Source organism: Ascaphus truei, chromosome 2, assembly GCF_040206685.1.
Source record: "Ascaphus truei isolate aAscTru1 chromosome 2, aAscTru1.hap1, whole genome shotgun sequence".
In the NCBI taxonomy this organism is placed as follows: domain Eukaryota; kingdom Metazoa; phylum Chordata; class Amphibia; order Anura; family Ascaphidae; genus Ascaphus; species Ascaphus truei.
The window spans coordinates 135,021,122-135,047,007 of NC_134484.1; the positions used below are offsets into that span (position 1 = coordinate 135,021,122).

A 25,886-nucleotide genomic window follows, 5' to 3' on the forward strand; every position below is an offset into this window, starting at 1 on the left:
GGTTGTGAGGGGGCCGCAAAAATATCCGTTGCGGGCCGCATGCGGCCCGCGGGCCGCATGTTTGACATGCCTGCTATAGACCTCTGGCCTGTCCGATGAGTAGTATGTTCTTCTTCGGTGGTCCCTCTCTGGGTGGGTCCGCAGTCTTCCCATGGCTCCGTATAATCTCCACAATGTTTTAAGGCATCTTGCACTGGCTAGAGAGTAGTCACATAAAGAAAGGAACGATTTTAGTATACTCACACTATCGGTGCTTGATTCCTTCTCCGGTGTGTGTTTGGTTGGGGGAGGATCCTGTTCCGTCGCGTGATTCATTCCCGGATGGTGTAAATGGCAAGGAAAGGTTGTGGGAGTGAGCACAGCAAAATCAATCAGGCTGGAAGCAAGTACGTCGCAAAAACTTTATTATGGCATATCAGCCAAAAAAATTAAAAACACACAAGGAAAATCCTCTGACGCGTTTCGTCCCCAAAGGGACTTTATCAAAGAGTCTAACTTTATCAAATATCTAACAGCTCAATCAATTGTGTGACAACTATCAGTAGTTACAATGATTTGGAAACATATACTGTACTTCTTCATTGAAAAGCTGATGGCGGTATAGAATTTCTCAATGTAACTGGAAGTGGTAAATACAGAGGAAGTCATTCATCATAATCGCCCGGCTGCAAAAAACGAGTGCAAAAAGACTGATTTAGGTTCATCAAAGTAGAAAATCCTATTAGTTTAAATGTTTCCTTGAGAAAACTAGGGCAATATTTTTTTCCTCAGTTTTGCAGCAAGGATACTTTGAAATATATCCCCCAGTGAGTGTTTACCCAAGCATGGAGCAATCATTAAGACAAGCAAATTAAATGTCAATGGCCATCATTTAAGATCCATGGTCTGATAGTACTGTATATACGAAAAATGGGCACTCAAAGTGGGTGAAGTGTCCCTAGTCGCTTTATCAATTTCTCAGTTGCTGTGCATCTCACTAATGTGCTTTAAATGATAAACCTTCAAATCATGAGGATCCACTTTGCTGCTTTTTCAATACAGTTGTTTCAAACAGAAAAAAACAGAGCAGCAGCATATGAAAACTTATTATTGATCCATATTTCATTAAAAAAAAACATTATTGACTTACATTTACGTTCTGACTATGCCGTGTACAAAAACAGGAACACTAAGGCAGGGAATGTGTATGAAACCATCTAAGCAAAATTCTAACCAGTTTGTATCTAAATGTCAGAGGAAATGGAATGTTTATTCATTCGCCGACATAGCTATCATGAGTATTCTTCTACTGCACCAGTCTTGAGTCTCTCAACATGGTTTTCTTGGATACGTTTCTATTTAAATAGGTAACATAGTTGGCTGCCTTCAAAATATCACAGTTTGATTACAGTTCAAGTGCAGGCTTTTAAAGTAAACATCCATTGGATGGGAACATTCCCACTGGGATTTTACAAAAAAACATTAACTTAACTATACTTTCCTGATGATCCACTTTACTTTTTATGTTTCCCCTACATCTGCTCACAGCAGGGTTCAGTTGGCATAAACAGTTTCTCTCTTCATGTGCCTCTGGTGGCCCGGCTCTGAACAGATGTAACATGAGGAATTTAAAAAAAACATGCAAGTTCTATTTTAAAGTAACAATCCCACCCAATCTGCTTTATTTTTTCTATATATAATTTTTTTACCGTAACTTTTTAGAACCAGTGGTTAAAACATATGTAACTGCTGAAAATGTGCTGTACACATACACACACTCACACAATATATGAGCAAGATAAACTAATCCAACCTGAAATAGGTGATAAAACATTTTACTTTAATAACATTACAGTGCATATTAATCCACTAGTACAGCTCAAGTTGTCAACTAGTTATGGTTTTCCATGACTATCTGACCACAAAGGGATAAAAAGGTTAATATGTATGTTACATTACACTACATACTAGAGATGGGCAAAACTATCAAAATCTGTTTCCCGAGCTTTCCATTCAAAATCCGTTCCACGGTGTAAAATTCATCAAGGGATTGTTCCAGTTTCAATCTGTACGGATGAATCCAAAGCCACAATTCATTCCGGAATCTGTGCATTGGATTCTTAAAAAGCTGCCAACGGGTTGTAGAATCCGCCATGTGAATTGTCAGTGATAAAAAAAAAAATCCCGAAATTGTGGATTAGCCCTTTTGAGAGTGATCCGTGGAAATTGGCGGCCCAAAGTAACCAGTTTAACTGAGGTCGATCCAAATCAGGAAAAAAAATGTGCCCGTCTCTACTACATACCCTGTTGGCTACGTACATCTGCGTTGCCCCAAAGGTGCACAGCCTGATGGGGCCCCCCCAAGAACTGCTCCCCTCTGCACAGGACCAGCGTGCTAAGGGTTAACATGTGCTTGATCTTTGTTGAATCGGCAACCCCACCAACTGGAATGTTAATGAGCCATGGGGACACAAAGAAAAGATCTTTTTGTTCACTCCAGCGTACATCTGCGTTGCCCCAAAGGCGCACAGCCGAAGGGCGTGAGCCGTTTGCTGCCGTTCGCTGATGTTAGTTGATGTTAAAGCTTCTCTATTTCTATCAGAAACTCACAAGCCCTTTATCCCCTGTACCCAATTTTCCTACTTTATCTGTCCATGAAATGTCTGTGAATTCACTGTATAACCCTGTTCTTTTATTGTAACCATGTATTTTTTATAACTCTGTGCCCAGGACATACTTGAAAAACATACTGGTAAAACATTTTTATAACTAAATAAATAAAAATACGTTAGTAGCATTGTTCTAACATATTGAGTGCCTGCGTGGATTCCAGTGCTCTTGTATATTACAGAAAGTAGCATCCCATGGGGGAAGCATAAGGTTTTGCACTGCGTTTCAATGGAGGTAAAAATGACGGAGGCTGGATCGCTCAGCAGTTGAAAAATAATTATTTTATTGGATCCTCTGCACACATGGTATCGCACAGTAACTGTGAGAGGAACCTCTTATGCTTCCCCCATGGGATGCTACTTCCTGGATTTCGTTTGGGCTGAGAGCACGCTGACTTCGGGTCATCTTATCATCAAGTAGTGAGTAAAGATCATTTATGGACTCTAATACCATTTCATGTGTCTAGATCCAGGGGAAAGCTATCTTAGGCCAACGAGGGGGTCTGGTCACTCCGTTTTCAGAGGATTCACAGACACCCCTTCTGGGTGCCATTAGCTTGTATCCCTCTCCAACATCGGATCAAATGTGACTTATTTCTATTATTCATGAGCCCGATCACAATGGTTATAACAAATGTTTATGAATATATGTTTCAAATCATCAAATACACATCATCAAGAATTTGTTTTTGTATGTACTCCGAGCACGGATTTGGGAACCTTGTGTTCCAATTTGACCTCTTGTCCATTACTACAATAAAGATATGGAGGCTACAATGGATAAGATTACTCCTGTTTGTATACGACTGCCCCTCACAACACCACACCCCTTTGTTTGACAGTTCTATTAGGGAATTGAAGAAGAAGGGTCTTGAACAGCACTGGCGGAAGTCTTGCATGGTTCAGGAGAAGCTTAAACTGATTGACCACATTATGAAATACCAGTACATAATTACTTGTAAGTCAGAGTTCTGTCACATGAAATCACAGCAATGGACAATAGACCAGCTCAGTTTTTCCACATCGTGGAGAGGCTCTGCAAACCAGCATGTTTGCAGTCTGGTGAAGTATTTTCACAGTCCCATTGTGATAATTTCGCTCTCTTCTTTTCTGAAAAAGTAACCTCTAACCGGGTTAGGATCCCGACTGTGCTGTCTAATTAGTGTCAAGATTATAGGCATAAAAATGCAGGTTCTCTGGCTTTATGGACTAGCTTTCACGGTCTGGATGAAAAAGACATTGTGCAAACAATCCAGGGTAGTGTCCCACTCCCTGTGATTTGGACCCAGTTCCAACACACCTTCTCTTAGGCTGTGTTGATGTAATCGGCCCAGTGTTTGCCAAAATAGTCCTGCGCTATTTGCAGTTGGGGATCTTTCTAGAACCGCTGAAGGAAGCAGTCATCAGACCTCTCCAAAAAAAAAAAAAAACCTTATTTAGACCCGGACTGTATGGCTAATTACAGTTCTGTATAAAACCTTCCTTTCCTAGGGAAAGTTATTGAGAAAATGGTTGCAACCCAACTGGTAACCCATCTATCAACCCATTATATTTATGACCCATTCCAGTCAGGATTCAGATGATGGTATAGAACTGTAACAGCCCTGGATCGTGTGCTAATGATCTCCTGGTGGCGAGAGACAGGTGACTGTTCGATTTTAGTCCCTCCTTGAACTGTCTGCAGCATTTGACCATAGAATCTTAATGGAGTGCCTGAAGAATTTCTGAGGACTGGATGGCACAGTTCTCAGCTGGTTCAGATCTTTTCTCATTGGCAGGTCACAGAGAGTATCTTCAGGAGTATACTCCTCTGAACCAGTGTCCAGGAAAATCATTGCACCTCAATATAAAAGGAAGAAAGGAGAAAAAAAAAGAAACATATGCAGAGACACACGTTCACAGATAACTTTCAAACACCAAAACTGGTGAGCTATGCACTTAACTGAAAGTGCCAGAGCCTAGACACTAAGAGGTTTCTTTGCTCCTCCGCTCCGACAGCAAATGGATTAAAGGAATCAGAGCTTCTTTTTAAAAGTTTAAACATTATCCACAATCAAAGTAACACTCACATAAAACAGAATATACACAGCTGATATGGGACCAGCCAGTGAACTTCTCCTTCTCTTTTCGGTGACGATGACTCTCCGTCGTCGTTCCAGGTGGCGTTCCACGTCACTTCCGGTTTCGGAGTGTTGTACTCAAACTGGTCCCCCTGCAACCCTATGCGTTTTGCAGGTAGTTCTTGCTTCCTCAGGGGTATGTATGACATGTCCTTGTGTCCCCTCCTAATATATCCCTCCCTAATGCTACAATCAATTATCTTTAATTAGGTATATAGAAGGGCAAGAAATCGAGATAAATGGGCTGAGTATATACACACAGGAATACATTGTATACTACAATTACATACATATATTTAAAAACTTTTCTTCCCTTTATATTGAGATGCGCTGATTTTCCTGGACACTCTATCACATTGAACTGGGAACAGTTCTTTTTCATGCAGCACTATTTTGTATATTTTGTTTATTTAGTTTAGATCACAATTTGTGTTAGCGCATCTTAATTTAGTTTTATCCTCTGCACCAGTGCCTCTGTCATGTGGAGTGCGACAGCGTTCTATCCTATCTCCTATGTTGTTCGCAGGGTACATGCTGCCACTGGGTGTTGTAAGAGATGTGATCAGAGGTACACTAATGGAGACTGATTTGGGTGAAATTAAAACATGGCTTTATTGAGCCGGTTCCTTTAAACAACAAACCATAAAATAAAACTCTACTCCCCTTGGGAGATTAACTATACAGTAGGTCCCTAGCTATCACCCTGGGTAGCTAACCTACTTCCAGGTCCAAAACAATATTATGCAAACATCTGCCATGAAAATATAAAAGTTCTTACTTGTGTTTGTGGATCGCCACCCCAAGAGAGACTAAGCAATCCCTTATGGATACTGTAACGCAAGCCTTAATTCCTCTACAGGTTTGGAGGGCTGGTTACATGTAGAGAGGGCTGTCTCTCTGTTTGTGGCAATCCTGTCTTTGTTCTCCTTTGTCAGCACAGTTGTTTGCTAAGGTGTGTTGTGTCAGCACACTTATGCTAAGGAATCTCTGTCCTGTGTCAGCACAGGTGTGTGCTAAGGAATCTCTCTTGGCAGTTTCCCACAGGAGGCTTTTCTAGAACTCTGATTAGCCAGGTGGAGCCTGGATAATTGACTGGCTGCAATTAACCAGCTCCCTGCTGAATTCCTCAAACTATTTATAGGCAGTTTTACTTAAACAGGGATAAGTCCCTGTTACAGTGACATGAGACGACATGGTCGGGGTTATTACTGCTATGCAGATGACGCTCAACACTATTTATCCTTTGTACCAGGTACTAAGGACTCATTATCAGTCATCAATAGATGTTTATCTGAGCTCCCAGAGTGGATGAGCGCCAGTTAGTTGAGGTTGAATCCTGATAAGACAAAAGTGCTGTTGGTGGATGCTCACCATCGGAAGACACAAGACTGCAGCTAGCTCAACCAACTGGCCTTAGGTTTGGGGGTTCCCAGTTGCTAAACTCTGTCCGTGTGCAGAATATTGGTGTTGTCCTTGACTGTGACTTGACCCTTAAAGATCAGGTGTCAGCCGTGATCAAATCTTCATTCATTCACTTATGGAACATAGCAGGATTAAGCACTTGATCCTCCTAGGATCTTTGTGTCCTCATGTCTGAATTACTGCAATGCACTCTACCTGGCTCTTTCCGAAACAGATATGCCCTCCTGCATCTGGTGCAGAATGCTGCAGCCAGGTTGTTAACTAACCAGGCCCGTTCTTGCCACATGAAACCTGTTCTCCGTTCTCTGCACTGGCTACCTGTAAAATTATAATTTTTTATTTTTTTTGGAATGGGCAAAAACCTGATTAGGCGCAATTGGCCATTGTATATAGGGTGGGTTTTAGGTTTGTTGGGGAGGAGTAGGGGCACGGGAAGTGGGTGATGGGTATTGGGTTGGGATAGTGGGTTAGGCCTCCTGGGGAGGGGCAGGTTTTAGGGGTTAAACCCTTGGTTACCTTAGCGGTTAGTAAAGCATTTCATGGGAATTGTTGAAGCCAAGGGGGTACGGTGTATTTTTAAATTTGTATTAGCTCCTTTGTTTCCCATGCTATACCTTGGTAACCACAGGCATCAAAGTGGTTAATGTTATTTCAACTATTGGGTTCTGTAATATTAGATTACAGAAGCCTACAATATAAATACTGTAATAGTATTGCAATCGTGATGCAGTAATTAACGCATTTTTAACGTCGTGTTAATTCCTGCATTGCGATTCAGGGTAAAATATTACACCCGGTATTATTACCGCAATCTTGATGTATACCATTTTAAAATTGCAGTAATAAGACAAAAAAACAATCTTACAGGGTGCGTTATTAACTCCCTTTTAACGGAGTTTGATGTATCTGGGCCAACGTATCTTTTCAAATGCTTGGTCATATTACTTTTAATTTTTAGTTTGCATCAATTGTGGATTATTTTGGGACTCTAACAAAATAAATAATGTTGAAAATGATTCAAATGACAAAATTCAGTTCTTTCCGAGTACAATTCTGATGATGCCAGGATTCTATGATACCTAATAAAACACATTTTCCTGTTTAAACAGGAAGCTGTCAGGCTTCTAGAGGATATTAATGAAAGGCTGGGTGAAGCAGGAGCCCAATGTAAAGAGCTGCTGACAAACGCTTGGGATGAGTGCAAAGTTTGCCTGGAAAGTTCCTGCATGAATTTTTATACAACCAATTGTTCCCAGGGTTTTCAGTCGTTTGCTAGTAAGGTAAGAATAAAAAATACTACACTTGACACAACGTTTGATTTCCAAAAGGGATCTGCAATGTGTTGCCAGCTCCTCTGGCAGCAAAAAGGATTAAAGCAGCAAAACGGGAAAAATCCTATGGTTTTTTTTTAATTAATCGGTTCGGTATTATTAACTAATGTCTACATATTTTTTTTTAAACTCCTTTTTTAATGATTTATTTTAATGATCTGATCATCTTTTGGTTGCTACAGCAACCATTTAGAAAGTCATATCCACTTCCTCTTTTGAAACTGCCTCTGACACACGCCTTTTTGAGCTCTGCCCTTTGGGAACAAAATATCACAAACATAACTGTTGTTGTGTTCCAAACAGCAGACTGTCTATTATTCTGAAAGCTGTAACAATATTGTGCTAGACTTCGTAATATAATGTTACATATTAGCTGCAGCATTAAACACACTACAGCACAAAGTTAGAAGGTGGCCAATCAGGATTTTACAGATTTATAACAGAAGCAACAACTTGTCAGTTTAGGTAAGAAATAAAAATAAGAAGAAAATTAAAAAAGGGGGTAAAGGGGTCATTGCTGCTTTAAAATGATTGTATTGGTCATGGTATGATTTTGTAGGTGCTGGACATGGTATTGTTTGTAAGAGAGAAAAGCTCTTTTCCAAGTCCCATACAAAACTGCATTGTAACTTTGTAAAAAGATCTGGGACCCTAATTAAACATAGGCCTTGGGCTCATACATGTAAAAAAATAAGAGTTTTAAAGCATAAAGTATAATAATTTACAGAACATATACATTATTGTTTTGCTTCAGTGAGTCCAACTTTTCACTACACTTTGCATTGCAGGATTGATTGATTTTTGACCTTGTGAAATGAGCATTACATCTCTATAGCGTAAAAGCCTTGACTGTTGAACAATGTACTGTATATAACACCCAGTAATTCTCAATACATATCTTTTTGTTTTGTTATTTCAATCAATCCATTGGATATAATAATATAGAAGGGAAGATGGGTGTGGGTTGTTTAGAAAGACATTGTGACCTCTACTAAAATTAACAAAACTTTAAAAATCCAAGTTGTTGCAATACCAAGTCTTACAGCAAATCGGTTTGAAAACTCTGTTCCTGAATTAAATAAAATGTAATTGCACAAATGTTATGCATTTATAGTATTGTTCATCATCATATAATCTTTTTTGTACAAACACTGTATGCAGGTTCAAGGTTTCTTTAAAGAGTGGTCTCCATCAAGTCTTATTTTCCCAAATGGTGAAGAGAAAAACCTAATTGAAAGCTATGACAAAGAGGCTGTCCAGCTTATCCAAGAGGAGAACTCATTCAGCCAACTGGTTTCTGAAGTCAGCTCCTTGTTTAATCAAAGCATTGGGTTTTTCAAAAATATCCACCAGGAGTTTGATCAGTCATTTCAGAGGTATTTTATGTCTGATGTGAACCTTCCAGGTCCTGATACTTCCATCACTGTGCTTGACAATGGTCCTGTGAGAAATTACAACTTTCTTGATCACTGGGATTTGTCAGGCTGGGTTCAGTCTCTGTGTGACTTTGGCCAAGCTGTTTTTGAAGGTGTTAGTGCAGCTGTCTCCACATTGTTCAAGGATCACAGTGACCATTCCAAAGGTTATTCTGCACCACTGAAAGGTACAGTAAGCGTCCTGTTGATACTGTATATTCTTTTAAATATAAAGGGCTGCATCTGACAGATAGGGGTAATGCCTGTGGCCTGATAAAGATACCTTTTGTGAGCATCCACTATCAAAAATCTCGTTAACACATTTCTTACATTTGATTCAGACAAATGGTCTCACAATACATGAATAAAGAATAAAAGTGCAGCATTTCCGTGCACAAATATGGGCAGCCAGAGCAGTTTGGCTTTAAAAGGCTGCTCTGGAGAGCAAACCACCTACCAACAGTATGTGTTAAAGCAGTGTTTCTCAACCGGGGTGCCGCAGTACTCTGCTAAGGGTGTTGCGGTCCCAGGTACAAACACACTGGTCGTTGCTCAACAGGCGCACCCGCACTCCCTGAAGATGTAGCGGCTGCAATCATTGTGTCCAGGAAACAGGAGAGAAAGGAGCCTATCCATCTCCAGACACTGTGGGATGCACACCCGAAGCAGCTGACATGTTTTAGGTGTGAGGGAAGAGGGGAGGAGTGAGGGCTTTCTGAGGGGAGGAGAAGTTGATGGCTTTGTGTGAGAGGGGGAAGTTGTGTGGTGTAAGTAAGAGTAGGGCGGGTGAATGTGGAGTGTAAGATTGAAAAAGGGGGTGAGTGATGTGTGAGAGGGGGGATAAATGTGTGTGTTGAATAAAAGGGTACGAATGATGTGTGAGTGTGTAAGAAGTGAGTGAGTGAGTGAGTGTGGTGGGTGTACTCATGTGAACAAAAAGGGGATGAGTGAGGTCTGATTAGTAGGGGTGTCCCGAGATTTTAAAATCCTTCAGGGGTACCCCTGCTCAAAAAAGGTTGAGAACCACTGCCTTAAAGAATGACATGGTACCTACTGACCAATACAACACTACTGTATCCTCATCTGCATAAAACATTTGCAAACCATGGCAATCTATTACAAATGTGCTAAGTTTGAGCTTTAATAAATCAAGTGGTACATTTACTGTGCTGATTTATCCAAATGTGTATGTGGCCAGGTCTCCTGCTGTGCTCCCCCTTGGCCCCCCTTACCTCCGCGGGTGGTGCGGGTGCCGCCAGAGGTTGCAGTCAGACCGCCGTAGGTAGGGAAGTTGTGCAGGGGCGACTGCCGGAGATCCGCAGTGGCTCCCTTTGCAGGACGTCACCATCTTGATAGTGCGTGCGCATGCGCAGTACAGTTGCGCAAGCGCAGAAAGGTGTCGGGAGTTGCGACCGCCATTACAGGTGCACACATGTGCAATGTACAGAGGCCATCTTGGGGAAGGTGCTCCGCGGGGACTACAGCCCCCAGAAGGCCATGGGTCTGAAGATCAGATGGGGAAATAAAGCCAATAGGGCTGCAGCATTGCTCCTGCCACAAGATTGATACATTTGGCGCGCTGCGAGCCACGCCAGTCGGAGCTGGGACATCAGAGGGTATGGGTGCGTGTGCAGGGTGTCTGTAGGCCCCTGCACTAGGCCAGAGACCCCTATTGGGCCCTGACTCCCCTGTAGATTGTGGCTGCTACAGGGACCGGCCCCATAGATAGGGACACGGCTCAGTAGCATTCCTAGTGTCAGGGACACAGCAGAGAATGCTGCGCAGCAGATGCGGCCTGTGATCTGGGACCAGACCACCACTGCATACAGATTCTCTTATGGTGGGACCCTCCAGCTGGATACCACCCCATGTGGAGGTGGACGCCATCGCGGCCCACATTGCTGGATCAGCGGATCCCTGTCACCATTCTGTCGGCGCTACCGGGTGTTGGAGCACCCAGCAGGTATCACACCTCCATCTACATGTGCACCAACTCTAACACTGGTTGTGGGCAGCGATGTCACACATACATTGGGTGGGTTGACTTCTGTGGACACTGGGAGGTTGAGTGCCCAGGGCACCTCAGTATTTTGGGGAAAACCCCACCAGGATGTGGATAGGGTGTTGCACAAAGGGTGTGGTGTGTGGGTACGGCAGTGCGAGGCCACGTTCTATAGTTATTGTATTGCCCATTGCATGTTAGTAAACCTGTTATCTATACCATTGTGTGTATTCTTGTATTGAGTCCTGTGACGGGGTTATCCGACAGTTAGGATCCCGCACAGGTGGAGGCGCTGTCACCAGACAGATCAGCTCCACCCCAGGCTCCCAGCAGCGGAGGTTCAGACCTCCTCTGAGCCACAGGTAAAACACCACACACACTCAGTAGCCACCACATCTCCCATAGGGTGGGGAAAACTGTGCTACATGTACATGAACTCAGTTACTGATGTTCACTAAGGCCAGCTCTTGAAGTTGTAGTTACTTTTCCCTATTAAATGGATTGTTATATGAATGAATAGAACCCACCATAACAAAGTGTGCTAGGAGGTCACATAACTAAACTGTGTGGCTTTTTGCAAGTTGTGGCTAAATTGTACTTTGAGATCCTCTGGTAATATTTTAATGTAATCTCCACTCAAGTACGAAAACCTTTCTTTGAGAAACTGATTTATATTACCACAATGGGTATCATTTGCATGTCGGGCAGATGCTAAACAGTTACAATACGGGGGCACCAGAATCTATTAAAGAAAAAAAAAGTCAATGTTTAAACTGGATTATCTTCTATGCTCAATCTATTGCTGTTTTTGGCATCAATTTTACAGCCGGGAGACTTTGAAAAATAAGCTCCCAGTGTCTGCATTAGCTCTTTTGTTTGGCTCTCCCTGACTTCAGTGTTTTCACTGCATAACCAGACTCGTGTGCCCTATCTTAAGCAGTGAACTTTATCTTGAACTGACTCTCAGGAGAGTAATCATTGTAGATACAGACATTTGTCTCTGGTAAACTTGTCATGTCTCTGACTCAAGCAGTTGATAGTTAGAAATCCACAGAGAGGAAAAATACAGGCCAAACTGTATGAGTTATCACTTTTTTTTAATCCCTTTGCCACCAGTGCAGTTTGCATTGAAATGATTGTGCATATACTGTACAAACCATGAACTATATCCAAAACTCTAGCCTGGAATGAAGTCTACACCTCATATTTCCTAAATATTGTGGGTGAACAGCTAAAACCGTGCACGTTGTAAATAAAACAGATGTAATTTGCTTACATTATAACAGTGATTTTGTATTACTTATGTAGAAATATTTACAAAGCTTTTGTATAAGGAAAATATTGCCAATTATGTACAGAAAATTATGCAAAACATACATATATTTGTATGTACAAAATATATACTAATGATGGGAGCAATTTAAAATATCCCACTAAATGTAAAAAATATAATTACATGTTACAATTACAAATGATTCCATGTTGAAATTCCAACCTGCAGAAGTTTTTGCAAAGCCTTGATTTCCACCTTTTAGTGGAACCTTAAATTACAGCTTAGAATAGCAAACTGTGGCACTCTAGCTTTTCCTCACAATGATAAATGCTATGCAGAGATTGCCTCCTCCCAAATCTCCACCAGTGCTGGTATAGGTACAGTCAATATAGAAAAGGACAGCAACATACCGTAGCCTCAAAATGTAAAACATTTGGTTGTTTACTTTTAATAAGTTTTGTGAACATATAGTGATTAAAACATTTCTCCTTTCCCATTCGTGTTTGTAAAAATCCTCAGTACAGTATACTGAATGCAACTGCTTCTAGTAGCCAATTCTCCACTCCAGCTCATTCTTTGTGGTGTGTAAAGCCACTGCTGTTTATTACCTGTAATTTAACTTTGGACCGGCTCTCCAGTTTTTACTTTGTTGACAGACAGAAAAGTCACAGTAGTTCATAATCTGGTTTTATTTTACCTTATTTTCTAAAACTTCCATCCATGAGATATCAAGAGGACAGATCCAACGCAAGAGGAAAAGAAAAGATTGAATCAGAGACATTATTTTGAACTTAAATGCATTGTGATTTCTTATTTTTGAAGTGATCAACAGTAGTTTGCAGTCTCCTTTTATACTGTAGTTACTAAAATATGATGCATAAAATGCATGTGTATTGCTCTGTATGTTAAGCCTGTAGTTCTGACACTATGCATGTATGTTGCAGGATCTGTAAGTCCTTTTGGAGGAGTTATGCCCAAACCTAACAGTATGCCATGTAAGGAACTGCAGAATTCCTCAGGCTGTTTGCAGTTTAAGGAGAGATGTCAGCTGTGCTATGACACTTTGATGAAAGGTACAGTCAAATACTGCACACAGATGAAATATGTCAGTGTAAATAACCTATTGTTCATAAGAGGACAAACTCTCGCTTAAGTCCTGTACAAGAAATAGAGAGGACCACAAAATTATCTCAGAAAATACAACACCAAAAATACTACTGGTACTGCCGACAGCCACAGGTACAATTGTAGCACAAAGCAGATATGCACTGTGCCATTATATCACAAGAAAATATTTCTATAGTAATACGTGCATTGTGTCAATCACACAATCACAACATACCATGACATGATAACCAAGAGAGCGAGCTCATTTCTTCTTACAAAAAAGATGATTATAACATTTTCTTCTATACAGGCATACCCCGGTTTAAGGACACTCACTTTAAGTACACTCGCGAGTAAGTACATATCGCCCAATAGGCAAACGGCAGCTCGCGCATGCGCCTGTCAGCACGTCCTGAACAGCAATACCGGCTCCCTACATGTACGGAAGCTGTGCGCAAGCAGGGAGACTATAGAGCCTGTTACAAATGCGTTATTTACATCAGTTATGCACGTATATAACGATTGCAGTACAGTACATCCATCGATAAGTGGGAAAAGGTAGTGCTTCACTATAAGTACATTTTCGCTTTACATACACGCTCCGGTCCCATAGCGTACGTTAATGCGGGGTATGCCTGTAATCAGATACACAAACTGGCTTTTCTTGCAAAGCAGAAGCATACCAGAGCCTTGCTATATCCTGGGCAGATATACATGTTATAGTATATACATGTTAGATTGACATTATCCTATTTCTATTCTTCCTGTCATTCTGTTCCTTCTGAATTGCATATCTTCCATATACTTCTGCACTTCTAGTAATGAAGCAATGAAATATGTTACCAATAACTACTTTCATCAAAGACAATGAGAGGAAATGCTTAGGACTTCACCTGTATACAAGGAGGGTGGAGGAGAATATGATGTAAAAACTTAAGTACCAGAGAGATCTAAATAACGAATGTAGGGAAAGAATTTCGCGGACTGAGAAGCTTAAATAATCAGTTGTTCTCTACTGAAGCTGGAAGGAGGGGGAAAATGGGAAATGTGACAAAATATGTATTTATCAGAGGAATATGTTGAATGCGTAGGTACAGCGCATGCAGGAGAAGTGATGGAAACTCGTACAGTAAAGGGTTTAAAACCCACTCAAAATAGATATAGTGATACATAAGAAAATAAGGAGTAGGAAATATATGCTGGAAAGTAAAGGAGATAGAAGGGTTTATAATAAGCGCGAGGAATAGATGAACAAACAAAAACCTTATTTGCTATCAATTAATATGTATCTTTTTTTTTGTCTTGTTTGGTTGTGCTTGCCTGCTGATGCCAACAAGACTGCCCTGATGTGCTAGAGCTGCACGGAAAGTCTGGAGAAGCCTTCAAACTGGTCAATTTGTCTGAACAGCAGTATGAGGATCTCCTACTAATTGTTCACCGTCATGCTGAAGACACCTCCAACTTGATGAGCAAAATGAAAGAGCGATTTGGATGGGTGGCTGGGATCACCAATATTACCTTAGGATCAAATAACATGTTCAGTATAGAAAAGGTAAAAGCAAACGAATATAATTACGTACAATTATAGTGCCACAGTATTTGAATTGTAGTTAACAATTTAATCTCTTTCAGGATGTTTTAGCTTGTCTTGCCTATGTATTTGGTCATTGTATACATAGGAAAGACAGGGCTAATGCCATCCTGGACTATGTGAAAAAATATAAAACATTTTTTTTTAAATAGGTTTGTAGCAGCGGGTTCCAGGAGCTGAACCCTGTTAATTTCAGCTTCAGGACCCCATGCTTCCTGAGATACCAGCAGCCCTGACGGAGGTGTGTTTCTCTCTGCAGTTTAAATGTCCCTGTCACGGCTTCCTATTGCCCACATGACCAGGAGATTTAAACTGAAGAAAGATACCGGCACCCTCTCTGGACGTCTGTATCGCGGGGAGCTAAAATTAGCGGGGGTCTACTCCGGAAACCCCTTCCTTCAACCCTATCTAAAATAATCATTTTTAAAAAAAAATAAAAAAAAAGGATTTTGGAGTAAATCTGTATTATTAACAATTTCTTATGCCTAATCCGTGGGCAGTTTTTGGTGGGGGACGGGGACGGATTTGTCCTAAAATATCAGGGAAATTCAGGGGAACGAATCTGATCTGTTCCGCCGATCTCTAGTGGTGATGCTATGCTAGTACCTAATTTTGCATATCATTTTCACTAACGTCCGTCATAGCTATTGCTATGTTCTTTAACGTGAGAAAACGTGACTTAACGTTTCAGTATTTTCCTTGGATAAAACAGTGTTACTATTAACGTGACATTAACTTCCCGTTAAGTGGGTCGCCGGAGCTTTGAGTTCGGATTCCTTCTCGCTCCTCCCACAACCTGAGCATCTCCAATTCTGGAGATATCCTTTGATAAAAATGTGCCTCCCTGGAAGGTTAAAATGCCTGCTGCCATTCACAATTACAAAGGCAACAGAGTTTTCATGGAAACAGCGGATGTCAAGGAGAAATAAACAGGCGCAAACTGAGCAAAGAATGACGATTACAAAAGAAATACAGTACAAGTTAAAAATAGAATACCACAACATAACCTGATTTTATGTTTTGTGGCGGTGGGGATTGCTGCCTTAAAGGAAAGTTACACCATCATGGGGCAGGGTTACCACCTTCTACTGAAGGCCAACGCAGAGAATTATTTTTTTAAATGCTGCGCTTACCTTCAGCGGTGTCTCCCGGCATCTTTCCCCTGCAACTCTTCTCGAATATGGCTGCGTGGCGTCACATGGTGCCGTGTTGTCATGACAATTACCTACACGGCGTCAGCCGTCGCCGTTGTAATTGCGATTCCTGCCCTATGGTGCAGGAGACAAGAGAGAGAGACTGGGGGGGGGCGTGGCAGAGGCGTGGCCGTGAGTGGTCCGCCCTCATTGGCTGAACCGCTCACGTGCCGCTGATGTCACGTGGCGATCTCCGAAAAAGTCAAACTTATTTGACTACCGCCGATCACGACCGCTCCGTCACTCTGCAGCGCCGTTGCGGTTGCGCCCACTATGGGCACCCTTGACGGACTGCATGTACTTGCTCCGGTGCAGCGCGACGTTGCAGTCGCCGTAGCCAGCACTATAAGCACAGCCTAAAAGAAAGAGGAATGACCGGATTGCTTGTTGAACCATGGGACTGTGAATAGTCTTTTGTAGTACTTTTTAACATTGAACTTCAATGTTTCACAGGCTGACAATGTTATGTTGTAAAATTCCCTCCACTGCTATTCACTGACCGAGAGTAACAACTAACGGGAGCATTATACTTTTCTCATTTGCATTTCTAAGCCATAAGACACTTCCCATCACTAGCATACATTTTACAGCGCATTATGTTGAATGGACCAGGAAGGTGTCTTCTGCTGCTATGAAAGTGACCTATGGCAGGGGTCTCCAAACTCAGTCCTCAAGAGCCGCCAACAGGCCGGCTTTTATGGATATCCCTGTTTCAGCACAGGTGGCTCAGTGAAAGACTGAGTCACTGATTGAGCCACCTGTGCTGAAACAGGGATATCCATAAAAGCCAGCCTGTTGGCGGCTCTTGAAGACTGATTTTGGAGACCCCTGACGTATGGCATTGCACCACTTTGTAACTATGGGCCTTAATGTAAACATTGGAGAACAGCAATAGTAATAATTGAGCGGAAGCTCTAGAATGTTTTTAGGAAACCAAGACAGAAAAAAAGATTCAGAAAAGTGGGAGTATTTAGCACTAACCTGCATTGCATCATACTCCAGAATCCTGTTGGTTAAAGGTGTTTCCTCCTAGGGCATTAAAAAAAATATATAGGTATGAAGCAGGTGGTCTCCAGAGCGGCACCCTGTTAATTTCATCTCCCGGGACCCCCTACTTCCCTTGATACTTTCTCTGTAGCTCATGGCAGTAGCAGCCATGGCTAGGCACGCCACCTCATCCATCATGGCTTCCTATTAGCCTGCATGCCTCGGGACATTTAACCAGGAAGTAATTGGCATGAGCTTCTCTGGTATGTATCTCAGCAAACAGGGGGTCACGGGAGTGGACATTATTGGCTCTAGGAGACCCTGCTTCATACCTACAGTCATATTAAAAAATACAATTTCAGGAAATGCTACTTTAATATTGTATTAACTTTCATTTCTTTGCTTTGTTTTCCAGGTGTCTATCAATCGAAACAGTGAATTTTCTACTTTCAATGAAACTGTCGTAGAAGTGAATATATTGACTTCTCCCACTTTTACTGTGAGAGTCCCTGGTCATTTAGATTTAGAGAGCCCAGAATTCATACAATATGTAGCTGATAAAGCATTACAACTTTACAAAAAGAACTTTTAAGTACCATACCCCTTAACACAGGTTGTCATGTAATGAAGCCTTTCAAAAGCTCCCAGCATTGCTCGATTTTCATCAAATGTACTCCATGTTTCACATTCTGATTACACAAACGTACACACATGTTTCACGGACTAGTTGAGGTGTACTGATTTCATACAACAATGGATCTGATGAGGAGTCATCAGGCACTGCATATGCTTATGAGAAGGTCATTTACATGTATCACATTAGTGGACACATGAACATGGTTGCATTAGTGAGTTTAACAGTGCAGTCACATTAAAGTGGCAAGTAATGCATTGCTCTTGATCTTAAATACAAAAGGAGGAAATCATAAGATCTCCCAATGATCCCTATTTACTGCACTCAAAAGACTTTCATACTATATACGGGTTAAATACTCCCAGACTCAATCAGCTAGATTGCTAATTTCAGTACAATAGTAAATGCTCCCAACAATCGTCCTGTATATAATTAGAGACATGTGAGTGTAGATCTCCAATATAGCTGGGTGTATCTGAGTGAGTAGCAGGTATATAGCTCGCTAAATCACCACATATATCAAATGCAACACTTGAATATTAGTTACATATATTGGCAGTATTATGCCCAGCTCTTAAACATGTAGGGATGTGGATAATGAATTATTATCTATCCATTAACATAACCATATTGATGTACATAGCACCAGATATAGCACATTCCCAGGTTGTAATCAATAATAACAGTGCTATGCCTATGTCACACATTTATTAGTATCAGTTGGATACATGCAAAAGCAAAAAGCTTGTGGGTCAACATGTAGCACTTAGTATCAAGACGCACAGTGTAGCAGCAACAACACCAAATTTGTAATAGCCAAGTACAAAGTACAATGTATAATGATATCAACTTGATACATATAAAGGCTGTTAAGACAATATGTAGCGCTTAGTATCCAGACCCTCAGTGAAAAAAACAGCACGCTTCTGGTAGCCTGAGTAGATGGTACACTCACAAATCATTAGCGTGAATCACCCGCTAACCATATACAGCTAAATGCATTGCCACGATAACTCAGCTGCTTAAAATACATAGCTCAAAGCACAGGACAGCACTATACAACCAGTCACCAGAGACCAGGAACGATTCCACCCGTATCCTCCAAGACATCAACGCAATTATGTCATGCCCGACGTACGTTTCGCATTCGGGACTCACGCTTTCTCAAGTTAGGAGACGTACACTAAGACAGCGTGGGTGTCCTTTATACCTTCGTGCCAAGAGCATTTCCTAAATGTATCCAATCACATGGTTCAGTGATACATAGCCAATCATCTGGTGCTCCACGCACCAGTGTCAATGAGCAATAGTAGATTTACGGGGGAATAACCATACATAAACTAAAAACCCCAAAAAGGGAGAAAAGCCATCATTGTTTAACATCAATCCCCGTAAATCTACTATTGCGCATTGACACTGGTGCTTGGAGCACCAGATGATTGGCTATGTATCACTGAACCATGGTGATTGGATATATTGAGATCTTATGATTTCCTCCTTTTGTGTTTTAGTTCAGAATAACTATCCCTATGTGCATTGGGTGTATATATATTAGATCATGATATTATTAGGTGAGCCTGTTGTGTAAGCAATTGCTCTTGATCTTTTAATCTCCCGTAACCTTTTTCTAAAGGATCTTCCTGCCTCCCAGCTTTGTCCCTTGCAATCTATTAACATACTGCATACTGTATATCGTTCTCATTATCACCTGCATCATGCGTCTCCTCTTCTGAAATCGCTATACATTAAATCATGGGTAGCCAACTCCAGTCCTCAAGAGCTACCAACAGGTCAGGTTTTCAGGATGTTTCTGCTTAAGCATAGGTGGCTCAATCACTGGCTCTATCAAAGACAACATCACCCGTGCTGAAGCAGGGATATCCTGAAAACCTGACCTGTTGGTAGCTCTTGATGACTGGAATTGTCTACTCCTGATTTAATAGTGTGTTAACTACAAACTTCTCCTACCATGATGCCCATAGTCTCTTGTTCTCTTTTTAAAGCTTTTTACTTTCTGCTTTACTTATCTCTGGCTGTCTGAATGCATCTTCATTGTAGGGGTGGGATGGCTTGGGAGGAAGAGAGGCAAATGATTTTTATATGTTGGTCTGGTTGCTGCTGGGAGGTCAGTGACCCTGAGGATGGGCTGCTGCTGCAGTGTGGGGTTACAGCCATGTGGGGGCACATCAGAGCTTTCCTTGACTGGCCTCCCTGCTCCAGACCAGTAAATGTTTATGTTGGTTGGTCAGTATAAGTGTTATGTAAGTACTAATGTGTGCAGGGCCGCGGACAGATTTCCCAGGGCCCAGGACTACAGTTACGACCAGGCCTCCCTCCACCCCCCGTGTGAGCGATCTTGCAAGCCCCCCATTTAACACCTCGCAAGCCCCCTCTATTCCACCTCCCCTTTTCTCATGTATTTCTCGCCCCTCTGTCTCCGTCCCACTCTTCCTCACTCACCCCTTCTCTCCTCTCACTCTCACCCCCTCCATCAATTATCTCACTCAACCCCCCTCCTCACACTCATTCCCTCCTCCCACCCCACACTCATTCCCTCCCCTTATACACAACCCCCCCCCACAAAATACATAAATACATATTTTAAATAAACAGCCCCCCAAATACAAAAAGCTTCCCACTCCCCAAATACATACAAAAACATACCTCCCCAAAAAATATATACAACCCCACCCTCCCACCACATACATACAAAAAAAACTACCAGCAAATGCATACAAAAAAAACACAACCCTCCAAATACATAGCCCCCAGAAAACACCCTTGAATACATACCCAAACCCCCCACCCCCAAAATACATACAAAAAAGAAACCCCCAGCCCCAAATATATACCAAAAGTCCCCCACCCCCCAAATACATACAAATACCCCCACTCAGCCCCAAATACATATAAAAAATCACACCCAGTCTCAAATACATATATAAAGAAAAACACCCAGACCCAAATACATATATAAAAAAAACACCCAGTCCCAAATACATTTTTTTTTAAACACCCAGGGCCAAATACATGTTGCCATGCCACCTTTGGCTACTAACCTGCCCTACTCCTGGCAGTAAGCCCTGCTAGAATCAGGCTGCCAGTAGTCAACATGGGGTTTTCCCCTTCCTTGATGCTGCACTGGAGTGACAGTGGGAGGCGGTGACATCAGGCCTGAGCATGACCAATCATGGGACATACCCGGTGCCCTCCTCCCAGGTGTACTTAAGGGCAGTGCCGCCCCAAATTTAGTAGTGCCTCTCCACTAGGCAGGGATCACACAGGATTGCCTGGAGCTTGGCCTCCCCTGTTTCTCTTCCCCCTGGGGGAGAGTGAGTGATACATTATACCTCTGGTCTTGCTAGAGGGCCAGGGAAGAGCCAGGACAGCTGCGGGGCCCTGACCTTTAGTGGTAATCCAGGGACCATCCTCAAGTTGACCATCCCAGAGACTGCAGTGGGCAACCTGCCGTGTTCCTGTACTGCACAGACCAAGAGAATAAACCATTCCTGTTATTATACTCCCGCCTAGTGTGTGATCTATCACCTATCTGGCGCCTAAAGCAGATGGAGGCGCTGCACTGGTGGAGAACCATGTGGGTAATGTACCCCAGAAACCTGATCCTGTGTCCCTACTACCATCGGCGGACAGCTCAGCCCTCCTGTTACCAGCAGGTATCATGCACCACACGACCAGTAATGGCAGAATCTTCCAGAGGGTGGGGGAAGCACCATTACATACATATAAAAAAAACACACAGCCCCAAATACATATATAAAAAAAAACCCTACCCAGCCCCAAATACATTGAACAAAACCACCCCCCCCCCCTCAAATACATATATTAAAAAACGCACCAAATAAATACAAATTTACCTACTGTACCTTGGGGATGGACTCCTGCCTCTGCTGCCCCAGCTCTCCCCCAACGACTCTACCTGCGTGCCAGTCCTCTCATTGCCGCCGGGCCCGGCTCTCCCCAGCTTCAGGCCTCCCTCACTGACTGTCCCACGCCGAGCCTCTCTCTCTCATGCCAGTGCGCGCCGGAAGTAAACTGGGCTCAGGGTCCGCCACGCTACAGAATCAGAAGCTCAGTAACAGTCAGGGAGGGAGGCCCGCAGCTGGGGGAGAGCCGGGCAAAGAAGTTGGAACCACGACACTTGTCCTAGTTCTCTCCCCCTGTCGGCAGCCCTGAGTGTGTGTCTGTGTTTATGTACAGTATGGTTGATGTATTGATGGGTGTGGAAGTTGCATGGATCTGATGTATAAGTATGGTGCATGCATCTGGTGTGTGTGTGGTCAATGCATCAGTGGGAAGATCCCCAGAAGACCGTTAATTACTTAACTATATGTTAACTTCAGTTAATGTATTGTTAAGTGTTAGCAGGGATCTTCAAAGCTCTGTGATGGTGCGTTAAGTGCTGTTTTCAGCCATAACGAGCCCACGCGTTATTATAATGAACATTCAAGCTAATGATATGCAGAAGAGGCGTTCCGTCTAACAACGCATATCCTCAGAGCTCTGTTACAGTTAACGCACAGATTTAACATAACGTTAGCAAAAGGTGACGTTACTCACATCCAGACCCTGGAATAGGACTTTTACAGGATTTGGAGGTGTAAAACCATACCTATCGTATTGTTATTTACCTGGCTCTCCTGGCTTCTCTTTTTAAACTTTAATTAAACAACTATTCAGGAACCTGATAGAAGTAACGCCATCTATCGCTAAGACATGCTTAACGCCATATTATTTGAAGCTATTATTTTAAGCTAACGCGAGGCACTGCAAATGAGACAAATAGTGACCATTATTTTTGCATGTATTTAGCTTTGAGAATACCCCTTAAACCCGGGGAAAGTAACGTCCGTTAAATATTTAGGTAATGTCACATTAGTAGGCCAGATTTAACAGACTTCTGACGATCTACCCGTGTGTGAATGGTTCCTTTATCTGATGTGGTTATGGTTTAGGTAGTATGTATCTGATGTTTGTATTTGTGTGTATATTGCATATATCTGATATGTATGTTTGTGTACAGATGTAACAGATGTTTTTGCAGCCATTAATGCCGTGAGTTGTGTTTTTGCTGGCTTGTTATTTAACAGTAGTTCTATTGAAAACAGTGGTAAAGGATAACACATGTTGTTTGTTGCGTTATGTTGTGCACAATAATGTCTGCTACATCTGTATATTGTATGTTTATGTATTGTGGATGTATTTGATGTGTATGTGTATAGTGCATGCATCTGGTATATGTGTGTGCATAGTGTATGTATTTGGTGTACAGATATAGCAGACATTATTACCCCATTACCACACAAAATAACGCATTAAATAACGTGTTATCCCATTAACCATTGTTTCAATAGAACTACTATTGCATAACGTGCCAACATTAACAGTGCTACATCTGTATGTGTGTGCATGGTGCATATTTCTGGTATGTGGTTCATGCACCTGGTGTGTGTGTGTGTGTGTGGTGTATGTACCTAGTAAGTGTGTGTGTGTTTACACTGTAAACTTTACAGCATATACTGTATCTGGTGTATGTGTCCTAGGTGCATATATCTGGTGTGTGGTTGCAATTATCTGTTGTGTTTGTGAAGTCGGGTGAGGAGCATGACTCCTGGGGTGTGCCAGCATCCTCTACTTCACTTACTGTCCGTCTGCTATTCACATTTCTCACTTGCAACAGGATTAAAACTTTGCAATAAATGTCTACAGTTATTTCTGCATAGTACAGGTTTGTAATATCTTTAGGGCCCTTTCCCCAGTGTTTACGTGCCTGCTTGATGCTTTTTATTGTGTATGTAGTTCCCATTATTTGAAATTGTATGAATGATTACACTGTAAAGTTTAAAAATAAAGAAATAATTAGGTTTGTTCTAAACTTACATTACAGCAGATGCATGACTGATGTGTGTTCTTTTTATTATGTGTAAAGGGCATATGTGTGAATGTGTAACTTTATTGTATTCACCTGAAACTGTTTATTTAACATTGTATTAGAGTTTCACGTTCTGAAGTTAACCTACTTTGTTTTATTATAATATTCTATCAAACATTCTATATATAGATTCGTTTTTGCCCAGACCAATTCTTTTCTATTCGATTTGGGGGGTTTTCCATTCCCTCAGCTAAATTTTCTTTTATAGCTTTACTGTATGTTGTTTAAAATAGAGAGAAAAAAAAGGAGGCATAAGGAGACATGCTTATAAAGGAAGAGATGAAGAATAAGAAAGGAGGAAAGGAAGCAAAAAGTTCTGATTGTGTGGAGAAGAATATCCAGGGTTAATCCTGACTCCTAAATGACATTATAACACATAGTGGTACTACTAGTAGTTTTTACTGGCACTAGCAGGTGCAGCCGTACTATAGTCCTAATAAAATAGGCCAGTGTTACCATTGCCACCACGTGTACCATTAATAGGTTTGGGTCTGGTGTTGACTCTAGTGCCACACCATCACCAATCATACCAGTTACCAACTTGCTATAGCCACCAGTGCCACCACTATCAAATAGAGTTTAAAAAGGTGAAGAGCTTCTTTAGAGCCCCCTTACTGTGAGCATGTTTGAAACTGTTAGCTTGTTGGAAAACTTGGGGCAGCGGCAAGAGCTTGGGGCAGCGGCAAGAGCACTCTACTGCTTGAACTGTTATTGTGATGAGGTGGAAAGTCAGTGTGGGGACAAGGAGACAATGTGTAAATAGCAGTGGCAGCAAGGCAGCAGTGGTGCAGTATTGGGGCTGGTGGACAGTTCTATGTATGTATGTATGTCTTTATATAGCACCATTAATGTACATAGCGCTTCACGGTAGTAATACACGTGGCAATCATATAAATAACAAATAATACAAATAACAGATAATGGGAATAAGTGCTTCAGCCAGAAAAGTAACATTTAGGAAAAGGAGTCCCTGCTCCGAAGAGCTTACAATCTAATTGGTAGGTAGGAAGAACGTACAGATACAGATACAATAGGAGGGCATTCTGGTGAGTGCATCTGCAAGGGGTCAAGCTTTATGTATCAGGTGTATAATATTAGCCATGGAGCTACTCATATGCTTCGTTAAGCAGGTGTGTTTTAATGTGGGTCTTAAAGGTGGACAGAGAGGGTGCTAGTAGGGTATTGAGGAGAAGGGCATTCCAGAGGTGTGGGGCAGTCAGTGAGAAAGGTTTAAGGCGGGAGAGGGCTTTAGATACAAAGGGGGTAGAGAGAAGACATCCTTGAGTGGAACACAAGAGTCGGGATGGTGCATGGCGAGAAATTAGGGCTGAGATGTAAGGAGGGGCAGAAGAGTGTAAAGCTTTAAAAGTGAGCAGGAGAATGGAGTGTGTGATGCAGGATAACTTCTCAAGTGGTATGGAGTATGGTGAATGTGTGGCACTGGCAGGCAATATTGGTCTCGGAAAATGTCAGCCTATAGTCAAGCTATATCTTGGGTCTCCAGTTTATCAGTGAAATATGACATACATTAAATGAGCTAATCACAAAAGTAAAATGTCCAGGTGTTATGTTACCCATGTCATGATAGTAAATTAGCAAGCTGCCCGCTCTTACTCATTTATGTCTGTGGTATCTATCTGCCTCTTCCTTAATGACATGGAGATAGGGAGATTACAGTACTTGTGAATAAAGTTTATTTTAATAAAAGTAAGCCATTTACTCAGCCACTAGACCAAATGATCATACAAACTGTGGCATAGAAAGCAGCTGCACAGGTAGGCAGTTGCGTTATACTTGATGCCATGCTACCAGCTCAGGCCACACTGCCCTTTTTTCCCACCCATTTATTTAAGGGGTGGGAAACAGTAGGTCCACGGAGCTGAGCCGTGTGATCTTCATCTCCGTAGATTCCCCAGTTCCCGAGGTACTTATCATTAAAGTACCACTAGTACTTCCAGGTTTTTAAATCCATCGTGTGACACAGGCCAGTACAAAGCAGCACAGAATGATGTTTAAAGAAATAAAATAACGGGAACTGCTGCTTTAAGGTAAGTGTATGTATGTGTGTGTGTATTTGTGTGCTAAGGCGAATGTGTATTTTATTTGTGTGCTAAAGAAAGTGTATATTAAGTGGAGTTGTGTGCTAAAGTGTGTGTGTATTTGTGTGCTAAGATGACTGTGTGTGTATGAGTTTGTGTATTTCTGTTCCGAGG

At 41.9% G+C, this 25,886-nt stretch overlaps 1 protein-coding gene across 2 annotated transcripts in view; it reads left to right on the forward strand.

Moving 5' to 3' along the window:
- The window catches only part of CLUL1 (clusterin like 1), a 42,450-nt gene extending 18,657 nt beyond the window's left edge, over positions 1-23,793 (forward strand). For both annotated transcript variants that reach the window (XM_075585247.1, XM_075585248.1), the window contains 5 exons: positions 7,300-7,470; positions 8,683-9,124; positions 13,156-13,284; positions 14,656-14,870; positions 17,505-23,793. In XM_075585247.1, the coding sequence (XP_075441362.1) occupies positions 7,300-7,470; positions 8,683-9,124; positions 13,156-13,284; positions 14,656-14,870; positions 17,505-17,681 (1,134 nt within the window). In that variant the 3' untranslated portion in view covers positions 17,682-23,793. The remainder of the gene's footprint in view (positions 1-7,299; positions 7,471-8,682; positions 9,125-13,155; positions 13,285-14,655; positions 14,871-17,504) is intronic.
- Positions 23,794-25,886: the final 2,093 nt, after the last annotated feature.